General features: G+C 44.6%; 1 protein-coding gene across 2 annotated transcripts in view; it reads left to right on the top strand.

Moving 5' to 3' along the window:
• Positions 1-822: 822 nt before the first annotated feature.
• CNPY1 (canopy FGF signaling regulator 1) overlaps positions 823-13,314 on the top strand; it is a 55,406-nt gene continuing 42,914 nt past the window's right edge. Inside the window, exons 1-2 of one of the 2 annotated variants that reach the window (XM_081834581.1) lie at positions 823-993; positions 6,504-6,625. In XM_081834581.1, coding sequence (XP_081690707.1) covers positions 6,520-6,625 — 106 coding nt within the window. In that variant the 5' untranslated portion in view covers positions 823-993; positions 6,504-6,519. Of the gene's footprint in view, positions 998-6,503; positions 6,626-13,314 lie in introns of both variants that reach the window. The other variant, XM_081834580.1, reaches the window with a different exon arrangement.

Here is a 13,314-nt window from a genome sequence, read left to right as displayed (position 1 = left end):
TAACCCAGAGATAGTACCTTGGGTTAAGAACTTTGCTTCAGGATGAGAACAGAAATCGTGCTCTGGCGGCGCGGTGGCAGCAGGAGGCCCCATTAGCTAAAGTGGTGCTTCAGGTTAAGAACAGTTTCAGGTTAAGAACGAACCTCCGAAATGAATTAAGTACTTAACCTGAGGTACCACTGTAAATAAAACCAAGTATCCGAAAGACAGCACAGTCTCCGCTTGACCTTCATTCCAAGGAAACCAAACCCTGGGCAAGAGCAGGCACCCTAGAGTCTCTCACTGCTCAGAGATCGGGGTAACACACAACTGTATTTTACAGCTGATAAGCAAGACCTTTTTTGCTTGCCACTTGCTGGAGTAGAAGTGTGTATATAGCAAACAACAACCTCACTCAACACACGCCGGACAGAAACTTCTTAGACCTGTGACTGAGGCAGCCTAAGAGTTGGTCAAGTATGTTGGGAGCTCCTGGATTTTGGGTCCCTGGATGCCATCCTTGATTCCTCTACAGAACTTTATTACCTGGCTGCTAGGTAGGGAAATGTGCATTCTAATGAGCCTCCCCACAACATGCTCCGGAAATCTTAAAACAGGGCCACGTGTCATGCAGGTGATTTCACTCACCATGGCAACTGGAATTCCATTCTCTCCCCTGTGCTACCTGCTTGGGGCAGGAAAACAGGAGCTTTTCATTGGCTACCTGGCACCTTGTTTTTCCCCACATGGTGCCCTGTGATTGGTTCACTCCTCTCCCTCTCCCCACCGCTTCACTTTATGATAACAGAAGTGCTGGAAGAGCAAAGAGGTGACAGCTGCATCAGTGACAGACCCAACTGCTTTACTGAGAAAGAGAAATGAGAAGATCGTTGTGCTGAAGAGGGAGGGGAAAAAATCTCTGGATGAACATCAGCTTCTTAAAAGTTACCCAGTCTGAAACTTACAGCCATACAAACTGCAGCTTGAGTTGAACAGAGGCTGAAATCTTGCAAAGTAGGTAAGCTTTTAAAATCCAGCTGATGACTCTGAATAACATTTTATGAATCAAACACAGGAGCTTTGGGCTTATCTTCAGAATGGTTTTGTTTCGTTTGAGATCATTGAAGTCCAGTTCAGTTTGGATTAGAAATATAGGGTAGAGACTTTTTACTCTAGGGTATTTTTGCATCTCTGTAGGTTTGTTAGCTTTTGGGCCCAGAACGAAGCCCTCCTTCTGTCCCCATCCTCACAATGTTTATTTAATTTTAAAATGATATTTCCTGCCAGCATGACTCCAAAGAGCCTTGAGGGAAGCTATATTCAGGTTCCTGAATTATGTTGTATTTGCTAAGGGACATAGCAACAGAAAACACTAATTTATTCTGCATCCTGCTACCAGGTACCATAGCTAATTTTAAAAAACAGCTCCTCTTCCTTTTCCCTCTCAAAAACAAGGTAAAGTTTTTAAAATGTCTGAAGCCCTAGGACTGTCCTGAGTTCTTTAAACAGAAAGAAATAACCACACATATATTTACAGAAGTACTAAGTGAAATCTAAGATCAAAAAATGATAGCACTTGATTTCATGGGGCAGGCTACATTAACTTCCCCCTCCCAATGTACCTTAGTTTTGCATTTCAATGGCAAGGCAACATTTGGATTTTTTATAAGAAAAAGTTAAACGGTGCTTCTGCAAAGCACATCTTAGAAGTTAAAATTGTGTATAAGTTAAGAAGTTCATCAGTCCCTGGACTGAAGTATGAAAAGCTAGGCAAAAAAAATCCCAGTTTCTCTTTTCTACTAACTATGTTCAGATAGGAACTTATATTTACCAGCCTTTGAAAAACCAAATCTAAATTTGCTGGGCTGCATGCACAATGTCAAGCATTTCCCACCTCTTTTTAAATGAGATTATGGATGGCTCCAGCACAAAGAAGCAGAATGCAGAGTGAAAAGTGGAGTGCTATGTGATCACAAAGTCTCTCTCCTTTCTCCAGTGGAGGCTGGTCCATTAGGGTGAATGGGACATGGCCCCACAACCTGTGCTCGCTTTGGCAGCACATATACTAAAACTGGACCCCACCAAATTCAGTTTGTGGGACGCGGGTGGCACTGTGGGTTAAACCACAGAGCCTAGGACTTGCTGATCAGAAGGTCAGTGGTTTGAATCCCCACGACGGGGTGAGCTCCCATTGCTTGGTCCCTGCTCCTGCCCACCTAGCTGTTCGAAAGCATGTCAAAGTGCAAGTAGATAAATAGGTACCGCTCCGGCGGAAAGGTAAACGGTGTTTCCGTGTGCTGCTCTGGTTCGCCAGAAGCGGCTTAGTCATGCTGGCCCCATGACCTGGAAGCTGTATGCCGGCTCCCTCAGCCAATAAAGCAAGATGAGCGCCGCAACCCCAGAGTCGGTCACAACTGGACCTAATGGTCAAGGGTCCCTTTACCTTTAACTTCAGTTTGTACTCACCTGCCTGCCTCCTTACTCACAAGGCACCCAAGGGGTGGTGAAGCCTATTACCTTCCTTGTCTTTAATCTTGATGTTGATCTTACAAAACTCAGCAGGGAAGGGGGTACAATGAGAATTAGTTGGCTCCCTCTGTCATTGGCTCTCGCTTCACCTCCTGTGTCTTCCTTCCCTTCCACCCTACCAGTCTCAATGGGTGCTCGTGGTTATCTGCCCAGGCAGTGTCAATAGATGGAAAGGATTTTTCTGGACCAAGTTTAATACCTGCTCTTTTCCCCCCTTGACAATATGGTCCATGCTGTTCACTATGAGGGCTCTAGTCATCTGTTAGATTATGCTGATGCAGTGTGGAAGTGTTGCATGTATACACACACATGCTACAGAGTGAGTGAAGAGGTCCCATAACACACCACACACTTTCAAGTTATGTCAAGCAGAAACTTTCAGTAAGTGGCTGTTGTTGTTCTTCATCCACTACACATGCAGTTCTATCGTGTTTTTGTCTGTGTGTTGACCAGGGAATGTATAAGTGCAATGAGAGATAGGTGGATGTGTTCAAGGAAGGGATGTGGCCCTGCAGATGTTGGGGTTGCCAGCAGAGCTAAAGGTCAGGGATGATGGAAGCTGAAGTCCAACAGCATCTGCAGGGCCACAGGTTCCAGTGGTTCATATCCAGCCAACACAAAAGACAAATCAGAACTCGAGAGAGAGAGGGAAACAGTGGAAATCTTTCAGAACTCAGTTGCCAAAGGCTGCCTATGGCAAAGAGAGACCTCTTCAGTTATTGGCCTGGTGGAAGAGTTGCCACTTTAAGTCTTTTAAAATGGTATTGCGTTATCACCCAGCTCCACTCATTCAGAGAAGGGAGGCAGCAGGACTCCTGATAAAGGCAGGTGAGCACCATCCAGGGAAGAAGGATTCTTCTCCAAGGGAAAAGGTGAACTGTGATGAACCACCTGGGACCCAGAAGGAGAGTGAAACTATATTCACTGCTCTGCAGGAAGAGGATGAGGCTTTTACAAAGGAGCAAGGCCACACAGAGAACCCACTGTTTCTGCTGGTGGCCGAGGTCTCTTCATATATAGAAAAGAACAAGGAGCTGTCCATTGAGGACTTTCAACCAAGGGTGCTGAAGCTAAGGCATGGCTTGGACTTGTTCCAAATGACTGGAAGAAAGATACTTTGGAGCTGCTATTCAGGACTACTAACTTAGAACTCCATACGAGAAAGGCTTTAGGACATGGTTATAAGGACAAGGAGAGTTGCTAAGAGTTAAGAGATTAAGCAGAATCAACAGGGTTGCACTCCCTCTGTCCCTCTCCCAAGAAAAGTAATCCATTGGGGCATCCAAGGCTGATTCCATCCCAAACCTGAACCAGCATCCAGTCTGGAATGGGTCCCAATAATCACTTTCCTCCAAGAGCACCTGCAACTGATGAAGCAGTAGTTATCATAAACCTCTGGGTGCAGGGTGAGTCCCCCCCCCCAATGACCATACTACTGACTCTGTAAAGTGACACTAGATTACTGACACTAGATTACAGGTGACACTAGATTACTGCTGACTAGTTTGGATGGGAATTGCTCCTTGTCTGCTGAGGAAGCAATCTGTTTGTTTGGAAACTTGGCTGAGACCAGCATGCTGGCAACCTGTCTCTCTCTCCCCCCCCCCCCGCCACATGGGTCCATGCCTCATTGGCTTTGCAGAGTTGTTATTCTTTGGTTTATACACACTAGAGAAACTGGTTCCACCCATGAAGTTTAGAAGGGGGAGGGGAGAACAGCTGCCAAGGTATCCTGGAGTTTGAATCTGACTCAGTTTGGAAAGCCCCCAAGAGCGGATGGGGCTTACTTGTATGTATGAGATTCAAACATGCAAATAGTTAAAAGGAACTAATTTTGATCATCTGGGGGATAGGGAACTTTTTCAGTACCAAAGTCTTGCAACGCAACAGTGCAGGATGGCTTTCTCTGCTCTCACCATAGATGGCAAAAGATACAGATCTGCCAACTCTCACACTTCAGGAAAGATTCCTCACTGAGCTCCTTTATCTCCTGTTTTCAGCTCTGATGCCTCCCACTTTGCCTTTGGTTTTGCCTTGTCTTTATTTTTTTATATATAGAAAGAACAATGTTAATCAAAGCAGTTCAAGAGCTGAGCTTGCAAAACAGTTTTCTACATAGTTCAGGTCCTTTGCAAATCCATTAGCCCCTTGCACTACAGCTCAGGTTCTTTGTATGGAGCTAAGCAGGAAAAACGTTGCTTTGCTGTGTGATGCAGCAAGCTCAGCTCTCGAAGCTTGAAAGATAGCTGAAATTTAAGTCCTTGTTGGTAGATGTTGTAAGGAACATCCAACTCAGAACTCCCAACATGTGAACATAAGAAGAGCCCTGCTGGATTGGATCAAAAGCCCAATATTTAATTTCTGGCACTGAGGCTCAAACAAGCTGTGGCAAGGCTGAAACGGTGTGCTTAGCTCTCTTCAGCAAAAGGAGAGTTCCAGGTGCAGTCCAGGGGGCATTTAAATATCAAATAAGGATGTCTTTGTTGCTGTAACAGAAGCGCGGCACTGATACAGAGAAATCTCTCAGACAGAGGGAAATGGATCATCACAACGTGACAGATCGATTATGTACAACACATCTTGTTACAGGTGCATCTTACAATATATTGCATAGTGATACGGAAAGATGGGCAGACTTTTTTGCACTGTGGTTAAAGCATGTGACAGAAGGATAATGTCCTGGAAATTCATCTAACACAAGAGTTTGAAAACCCATTTCAATGTTTGTGATAAGAACATGACACTATTAGAAGAGGCCAAACCAGAACCCTGAGTGGCCAGCAAGGTGCCTGTTGAAAGCCCATTAGCAGGGCCTGAGTGCAATTTATGATTCCTAGCAACTCATATCAAGAGGCGTTCTGCCTCTGACCATGGAGGCTGACCCTAGCTGTTATGGCTAGCAGCCATTGATATAGCCTTATCTTCCATGGATTTCTCCAATCCAAGTTGGCACCCATCACTACACCTTGTGGTAGTGAGTTCCAAAGTTTAACTGCATGCTTCATTGTCCTAAATCTCCTACCACTGAGCTTCATTGAATGGCCTGAAGTTCTAGGGTTATGAGGGAAAAAAGGAATACCCGTATTTTTTGCTCTATAAGACGCACCAGAGCACAAGACGCACCTAGTTTTTGGAAGAGGAAAACAAGAAAAAAAATATTCTGAGTCTCAGAAGCCAGAACAGCAAGAGGGATCGCTGCACAGAGAAAGCAGCAATCCCTCTTGCTGTTCTGGCTTCTGGGATAGCTGCACAGCCTGCATTCGCTCCATAAGATGCACACACATTTCCCCTTACTTTTTAGCAGGGAAAAAGTGAGTCTTATAGAGCAAAAAATATGGTAATTTAGGCACATTTGCCTTATACAGAGTCAGACTATTGGTCCATCCAGCTCAGTAATGACAACAGTTTGGCAGCGGCTTTCTAGGGTTTCAGACAGGCAGTTTTTCCCAGTCCTATCTGGAGATTTTGGGGGTTCGATTTGGGGCTTTCTGGGTGCAAGGCTGATGCTTCCCCACTGAGCTCTGGCCCTTCCCCCACACGGTGCAAAATTTTACACACCTCTAGGGTATAAAAAAGGAGAGTAGGCAAAGTCATGCACACAACACCAGTACTAACTTTTTAATTTGAAAAAAGGTGAGTTATAATGTTATAACCATAGGGGATCTGCTCCACCTCCTTGATCATTTTGTGTTTAAAAATGGTATGGAATTGCAACTTATTTATATAGGCTTCCACTAAATTAGCCTTCTCCTAATGCACACATTATTTGATTGGAGAACTGCTTCGCAAAATTCAGAAGGTTGCGGATTTTGAACTCTAGTCTGCATGTGGTTTTGCAAAGTGCAAATCAGATCGGCTGGCATTGAAATTTCTCCCCATCCCTAATACCCACGGTTGTTATTTAACCCTATCTGCGTGTGCCAGGTTTGGGGCTATAAATGGCCACCTATAAAAAGCACATTTGTGTTTTGCTGATGCCTTGTCTATCCCCTTAGATTGGGTGCCTGAGGAATGGCTGTGTCTCCAGTGACGCTGTTGCTCCTGCTACCGCCGCTGCTGCTTGTTCTGTTCAGCGACACCGCTAAAGGACAGCGAGACCCAGAGCTGTTCTGTGGAGGTTAGTAGCCCAGCTGGGTATTTCCTCATGTGCCTCATTGACTTAGCACATCGCAAGTGCCGTGGTTTCCTGGAATTAGGTCAGTTACTGCTAATCCCCCAAAACTCTCACCTTTGCGTATGGCCAGCTCTCAGCAATAGGACAGCTATTTATGTGTGGCTGCTTCCCATTTTACACCAGCAGCATAATGGGAGACTGTGGGCTGGATCCAACTTACCTGCAGCAGGCTCATTTAAATCAATGACTACGTATTGGATTTGAAATTGTTTTTATATATTTCATTGTTTTGACTGTTTTTATGCCTGCAATTGTTTTCTATTTGGTGTTATTGTATTGTGACAGTGCTCTGAGGTGCTTTATGGGAAGCGATCCATAAATCAAATAAGCAAAAATACAAATAATGCTTCTGTTGATTTTGAGTAGTCTACACTGAGTATGTCTTTGTTGATGGCTCTGCCTGTCAAAGGTGGCCATGCTTCTGAAAACCAGCTGCTAGAAACAGCTGGTAGAACCAGCTGCTAGAAACAGCACGAGAGCGCTCTTGTGCTCAAATCCTGCTTGCAGGAATCTGATTGGCCCCCCTGAGAAAAGGAGGCTGGACGAGATGGGCCACTGGCCCAATCCAGCAAGCTCTTCTTACATTCTCAGTTGGATGCAACCCCATGAGCAGTATTATTCAATTAAGTTTTACTCATATTAGACCCACTGAGATTAATGGACATAATGTTCATTCATTTCAATGAGTCTACGCTGAGTAAGGCTGAGCCTACACTGAGAAGGCTGATCGCCGAAGAATTGATGCTTTTGAATTATGGTGTTGGAGAAGTCTCTTGAGAGTCCCGTGGACTGCAAGAAGATCAAACCTATCCATTCTGAAGGAAATCAGCCCTGAGTGCTCACTGGAAGGACAGATCCTGAAGCTGAGGCTCCAATACTTTGGCCACCTCATGAGAAGAGAAGACTCCCTGGAGAAGACCCTGATGTTGGGAAAGATGGAGGGCACAAGGAGAAGGGGATGACAGAGGACGAGATGGTTGGACAGTGTTCTCGAAGCTACCAGCATGAGCTTGACCAAACTGCGGGAGGCAGTGGAAGACAGGAGTGCCTGGCGTGCTCTGGTCCATGGGGTCACGAAGAGTCAGACATGACTAAACGACTAAACAACAACACACTGAGTAAAACTTAGCTAAAGCTGAGTAAAATGCTGAACACCACTCCATGTTCAGGGTCCCACCCTTTGGTTTTCACGTGGCTGCTTCTCCCACTGCTCCAGCAACATAATGAGAAAGACCCCGTTTAGGGGCGCAGAATTTGGTTGCTTATTTTGCTGCCGTCTCACCTACTCTTCCCACGTAATCTCCTGTTGCGTGCATTTCCAGGGCAGTGGCGTGAGATGCACCGTTGAGAAGCACCACCAATGCCAATAATAGAATTTATATACCGCCCTATACCGGGAGGACTCAGGGAGGTTCACAAAATAAAATGAAAATATAAAACCACAAAATACATAATCAAAATAAAAACAACCCAATAAACCCCCACCCGAATTGAGGTATGATTGTAAATCCAAAGATATTTTTCAAAGGGCCAATCAAACACCGTCTTCTAGTCCAATATGCTGTAGGCAAGAGGTTGCATGCTTGAGAGCTCCCTCGTTTTAAAACCCCCACACATAGAAAACATGGCTAAGATGGACTCCCTTCCCTGGCCTGCTGATTTTCCATGGGCAGGGAGATTTTGATGCAGGGAAGCATTCAAGAATAAAGTCAGTCACCCACCTTCAAACTGCAATGTCTCCATTGCTGGGACACTGTACCATAGGAGTTCTCTGAATATGAAGATCTATTCCTAGGATTTATTTTCCATGACCAGCCTGGTTCTTAGTAGTTATAAGGAAAGCATTGCCGATGAATAAAGCATGCAAGTTTAATACTACTACCAAAAGTAAGTGATACGTTCATATTGACCCTTTTATTTGTGCAAATAAGGCTGCAATCCTATATTTATTTCTCTGGGAGCCAGGGCCGTTGAACACAGTTAACATTCCCCATGTTACTTTATTTGATACTTCAGTTATAAACAGCTCTTAATATCAAACCAGCTTGAAGATATTGAAATCCTTCTAGAACTTGTCCTTGCTGGCTGGCACAGCACATTCTGCATAACCTAATACAGTACCTCTATGCAGGGAGTCGGTCCATTCAGGAGCACCCATGTTGCCCTCTCGTCCTCCTCTGCAATTCCTCCTGGCTCCAAAACAACAAGGCTTTGTCATCTATTGACAGTTGCACGCAGGAGGGGAAAACTCTCCATCTGTGGTCGCCGAGCAGAGAGACAAGTGGCTGTGTCTTTTAACAGATGGCACAATGAGCTATAAGAAACGTGCATTCCCCCCTGAGACGGATAACCTGACACGAAGTAGTTTCAGCAACATATTGAAATAAACCCTCCCTTATGAGTGTCGGTGGCTGCAAAAGCCGCCGCTCGTCAGTCCCCGGATCCCTTGACAAAAGTCTGGTTTGGGTGATGCAAGCGCGGCAGTTTTGAGAGACAGACCACCTTGTGTTTCCTGAAAAGTAGCAGAAGGAAACAAGGTGGCAATTGATGTGGCTTACAGATGCGCATGGATTTAAAGGGACCAAGAGCTGTAGCAGCCATCATTCTCCCACCCAGAATGAGATCTACGCAAGAAACAGAGGTGTTTCCCTGCTGTGGTTGAAAGCAGGTTGCAGCAGTTCTCTTTTTCTCCAGTTAATTTCCGGACTCTACTCTGGAGTGCATTTCAGTGTACAGTGTTTCCTATGCCACCACCCCACGGAAATTTCACCATCTCCTTTTGACACACACTGGTCTGCTGCAGATGGAACTGGTGGGAAGGGAAATGCTGTAGAATTCCCAAGACAATGCTTTTGAAAAGATTTTTGTGTCCCCAGTGTGGTGTAGTGGTTAAGAGCGGTAGATTTGTAATCTGGTGAACCGGGTTCGCTTCCCCGCTCCTCCACATGCAGCTGCTGGGCTAGTCCTTGGGCTAGTCACACTTCTCTGAAGTCTCTCAGCCTCACTCACCTCACAGAGTGTTTGTTGTGAGGGAAGAAGGGAAAGGAGAAGGTTAGCCACTTTGAGACTCCTTCAGGTAGCAATAAAGCGGGATATCAAATCCAAACTTCTCCTCCTCCTCCTCTTCTTCTTCTTCTTCTTCTTCTTCTTCTTCTTCTTCTTCTTCTTCATTGCTATTTAATTCTCCCTTAGGATAGGGATGGAGAACCCCTTTTGGCCCAAGGGCCGTATTTAAACATGGCCAATCTTCTGAGGGCAGCATTCCAACGTTGGGTGTGGCCAAAGCAATCAATAACAATCCATTCAGTGAAATAACATAAAATAAAGAAAAAAACAGTGCCACCCAGAGAAACATCCATGAGCAAAGGCACTTCATGGATGGGGAAGGGAGGAAACAGGATCCCACTTCCTGGCTCCACCCTCAAGCCTATGTTTTCATCCTAAACTGCCAACAGAGTCTAGGCTCATAAGATCTCCTCCCATTTCTCTTTCCCCTCTGACAAATCCTGGCAGGATCCTGTGGTGCTGATCCAAGTGGGGCTCTGTGTTTGGGGCAGTCAGCTGAGAGGGATCCCTGCTTGTCAAGGAACCATCTTGTTTGTTTACCTGTCCACACCTGAAGTCATGTATGATGTCAGGGGCAAGTCAGGTGGACCTGGTTTGGGGGAAACAGGCATGTGGGCCAAATTAGGACCCCTTCTATGCCTAGTTAGGCCCCCATGGGACAGAGCGTCCTCACTGCTATTTTACCCCATAGCCACATCCCCTCATTGCAGGCTTGGATGCCTTCTCCATAGCATAATGGTTAATTTGCACGAGACCCAAGTTATTTTAACTCATCGGCCTTTCGGATGACTTGGGATTGGCTATGGTTGCTAAGACCTTTACAGAATCCAGACTAGGCAGATTTCTGCCTTGTGCTCAACAAGAGGGCTCTGGTTCTGTGTAATCTCATTGCTAACAGCCCTGCTTTGCATGTCAGATATCAGCCTGCAAGGCTGCCTAATGAAGCCGGGCATCCCACTGATTTATTGACAAATGCCACGGCATAGAATTGATCCAGCTTTTTCCTTAGACTAAAAATGTTCCACCAAAAGGAGCATTCAGTGCTGAGTATAAACAAAAGTGCTTAAGACCAGCCAAGGAGGTGGGCTCAAGATTTAGGTCATGATATACAATTTGAAGATTGGGAAAGGATGTGGAAGGCGAATTTAAAATTTACAGACTGTATTTTATTGAAAGAGAATTATATGAAAATGATGTCTAGATGGTACATTACACCAGGGAAAGTGGCTAAAATGTATAAGACGGGATCAAAAACTTGTTGGAGATGTAAAGAAAAAGATGGTACATTTTATCCTATGTGGTGGGAATGAAAAAAGGTCAGAAATTATTGGGAAATGATATATAATGAATGGGAAAAAATGTTTGAAAAGACTTACGTTAAGAAACCAGAAACATTCCTCCTAGGGATTTTAGATCAAAAAATAAGAAAAGACAACTGGAAATTATTTATGTATACAACAACAGCAGCAAGAATTCTACTAGCACAAGCTTGGAAGACAGAAGAAACCCTAACGAAAGAACAATAGCAAGAAAAATTCATGGAATATGCAGAATTAGCCAAATTAACAGATAAATTACATGAAAGGGACAACAAAGACTTTAAAAGAGAATGGGAACCATTTACAATATATATGAAGAGACAACATGAAGAGCTGGACTCATTGGGAGGGTTTGAGTAAACATTCACAAATGTAAATAATAATAATAATGATGATGATGATGATGATAATAATAATAATAGATGTAAATGTATTAGGAATTAATTGGGGAAATAATGCGCAGGATGAATAAATTGAAAGTAAAACAAAGTGGAACTATGAGGGAAGTCCAGGGGAGGGGGGCAGGAAAAAATGGAAATTTGTTAGAGAGATATTTCATAATGGATGTATATATTGAAAAACCAGTAAAAACTATTTTTTTTAAAAAAAAGACCAGCCAAGGAACACACAGGTTGGAGCAGTGTGCCGTGAAGCAGAGGAGCCAAAATTCCCCTCAAGGCACCCTCTCCAGCCGATTCCTTTGCCACGGCACCTGCGTTTATCTGGAGTGGAAGGTCTGCAGGTTGCAGCCAGTTTTGCGTATTCACTTTCAGTTCATGCAAGGGGACAGTAGCCAGTTGCAGAGTCTGAAAGGGCTCCCTAGAAGGTGCCCAACACTGTCTGCACACTGCAACATTGCAGGGAAATATCCGTAATGACAGTCAAGCTTCCCCTTGGGGATGCTGCGCATTGGAAGGCAGTTGTTAGGCTTTCCAGATAGGAGTGGCTGAATCCAGTCCAGGAAAGAACGAGAAAGGTAAAATTAATAGCCTCTCTCAAATATTAAGGTGGGCAACCAGCATCTGTGATAAAGGGATAGAATTTGGTTGCAGGTGATGAGAAACACTGCTTTGGGATGCAATCATACATCCACCAACTGAACTGTGTCTAGGATCGCATATAATCGGGTATAATCTATCTGTAAAATATGTTAGTTCAGGGCTGAGGATCTGCAATGTATGTGTGAACGTCTGTACTGTGTTGCCGCTGGTGCTGAGTTTTATATTTTGGACCGTCGGTTTGCCATTTTGGAATCACAGAGTTCTGCAGAGCCTGAAAAGTACTGAAGGAAATGACCTTCCTTTAAAAAAACAAACAAACCCACTGTTATGTACTGAAGTTCTCACCCTGGGCCAGCAGGGGGATACTGTAGATAGTTTTCACTCAGGTCCGCATATGCAAATAAGGAATTGAAAGTGACGTTCAGTGATTGGATAGTTACAGAAAGTTGTTACTGTTGCGTTGTAGTTGAGCTCTATATAAGCAGGCTGGTTGAACCCTTCAGCTCAGTTCTGTTCTGGCCTGTGAATAAACAAGAGCTGTCTGAAGAATTGCTGTGTTGTCTGATATGTTCACCCACAACTTAACAGTTGTGATTGCATCTTTCCAGTCTGGAGGGAAGAAAACACCGAATCCTGATTTAGCATTATGCCCGAAAAATGGGATTGTGGGGTTTTCACTGGCAACAAAACGCAATGTGCAGCTAAGGTTTGTTCTCAGCTTCCTGGTTGTGGGTTTCTGGAGCAAAAGTCTTGCTGTGCTCCCCCCCCCCCTCCGTGTCCCTCTGTGCTGTATCACCAGGTACCTCCAGAATTTGCATTTGCAATATGATGCCTTTGTGTGGATATTTGCTTTGGCAAATTCAAGGCAACTGCTTTATTTATCAAAGGAATTGCCGGCCAGTGAAGAAATGTGTGACAGCAGGTTACACGGCTGCATATTTGGTCCTGGGAGTGAGTCAGGCATCGAGGCAATTATCTTCCATTCAGGATGACAACTGAGAGACGTGCTCATTCTGTCTTGAGGAATAACCCTGTTATTTTAGTATTTATTTCCAGGCTTCTGAACCAGTGCTAACTTGTCAGGATGCAAAAGCCCCCTTTGCTTCTGCTTTGGTTTCCTATCTGGGCTGGATTATTCAATTACTGGCTGTTTGGCCTCCTCTCAACCTTTCTAAATCATTTCCAGCTCCCACACAAGGCCTTGGCAGGAGTTGAAAGATGGTTTCAACTGAAAATTTCACAGCTT

The sequence above is a fragment of the Podarcis erhardii genome (assembly GCF_964252035.2).
Source record: "Podarcis erhardii genome assembly, chromosome: 12".
Classification (NCBI taxonomy): Eukaryota; Metazoa; Chordata; class Lepidosauria; order Squamata; family Lacertidae; genus Podarcis; species Podarcis erhardii.
This window is presented reverse-complemented; position numbering and strand designations above follow the sequence as displayed.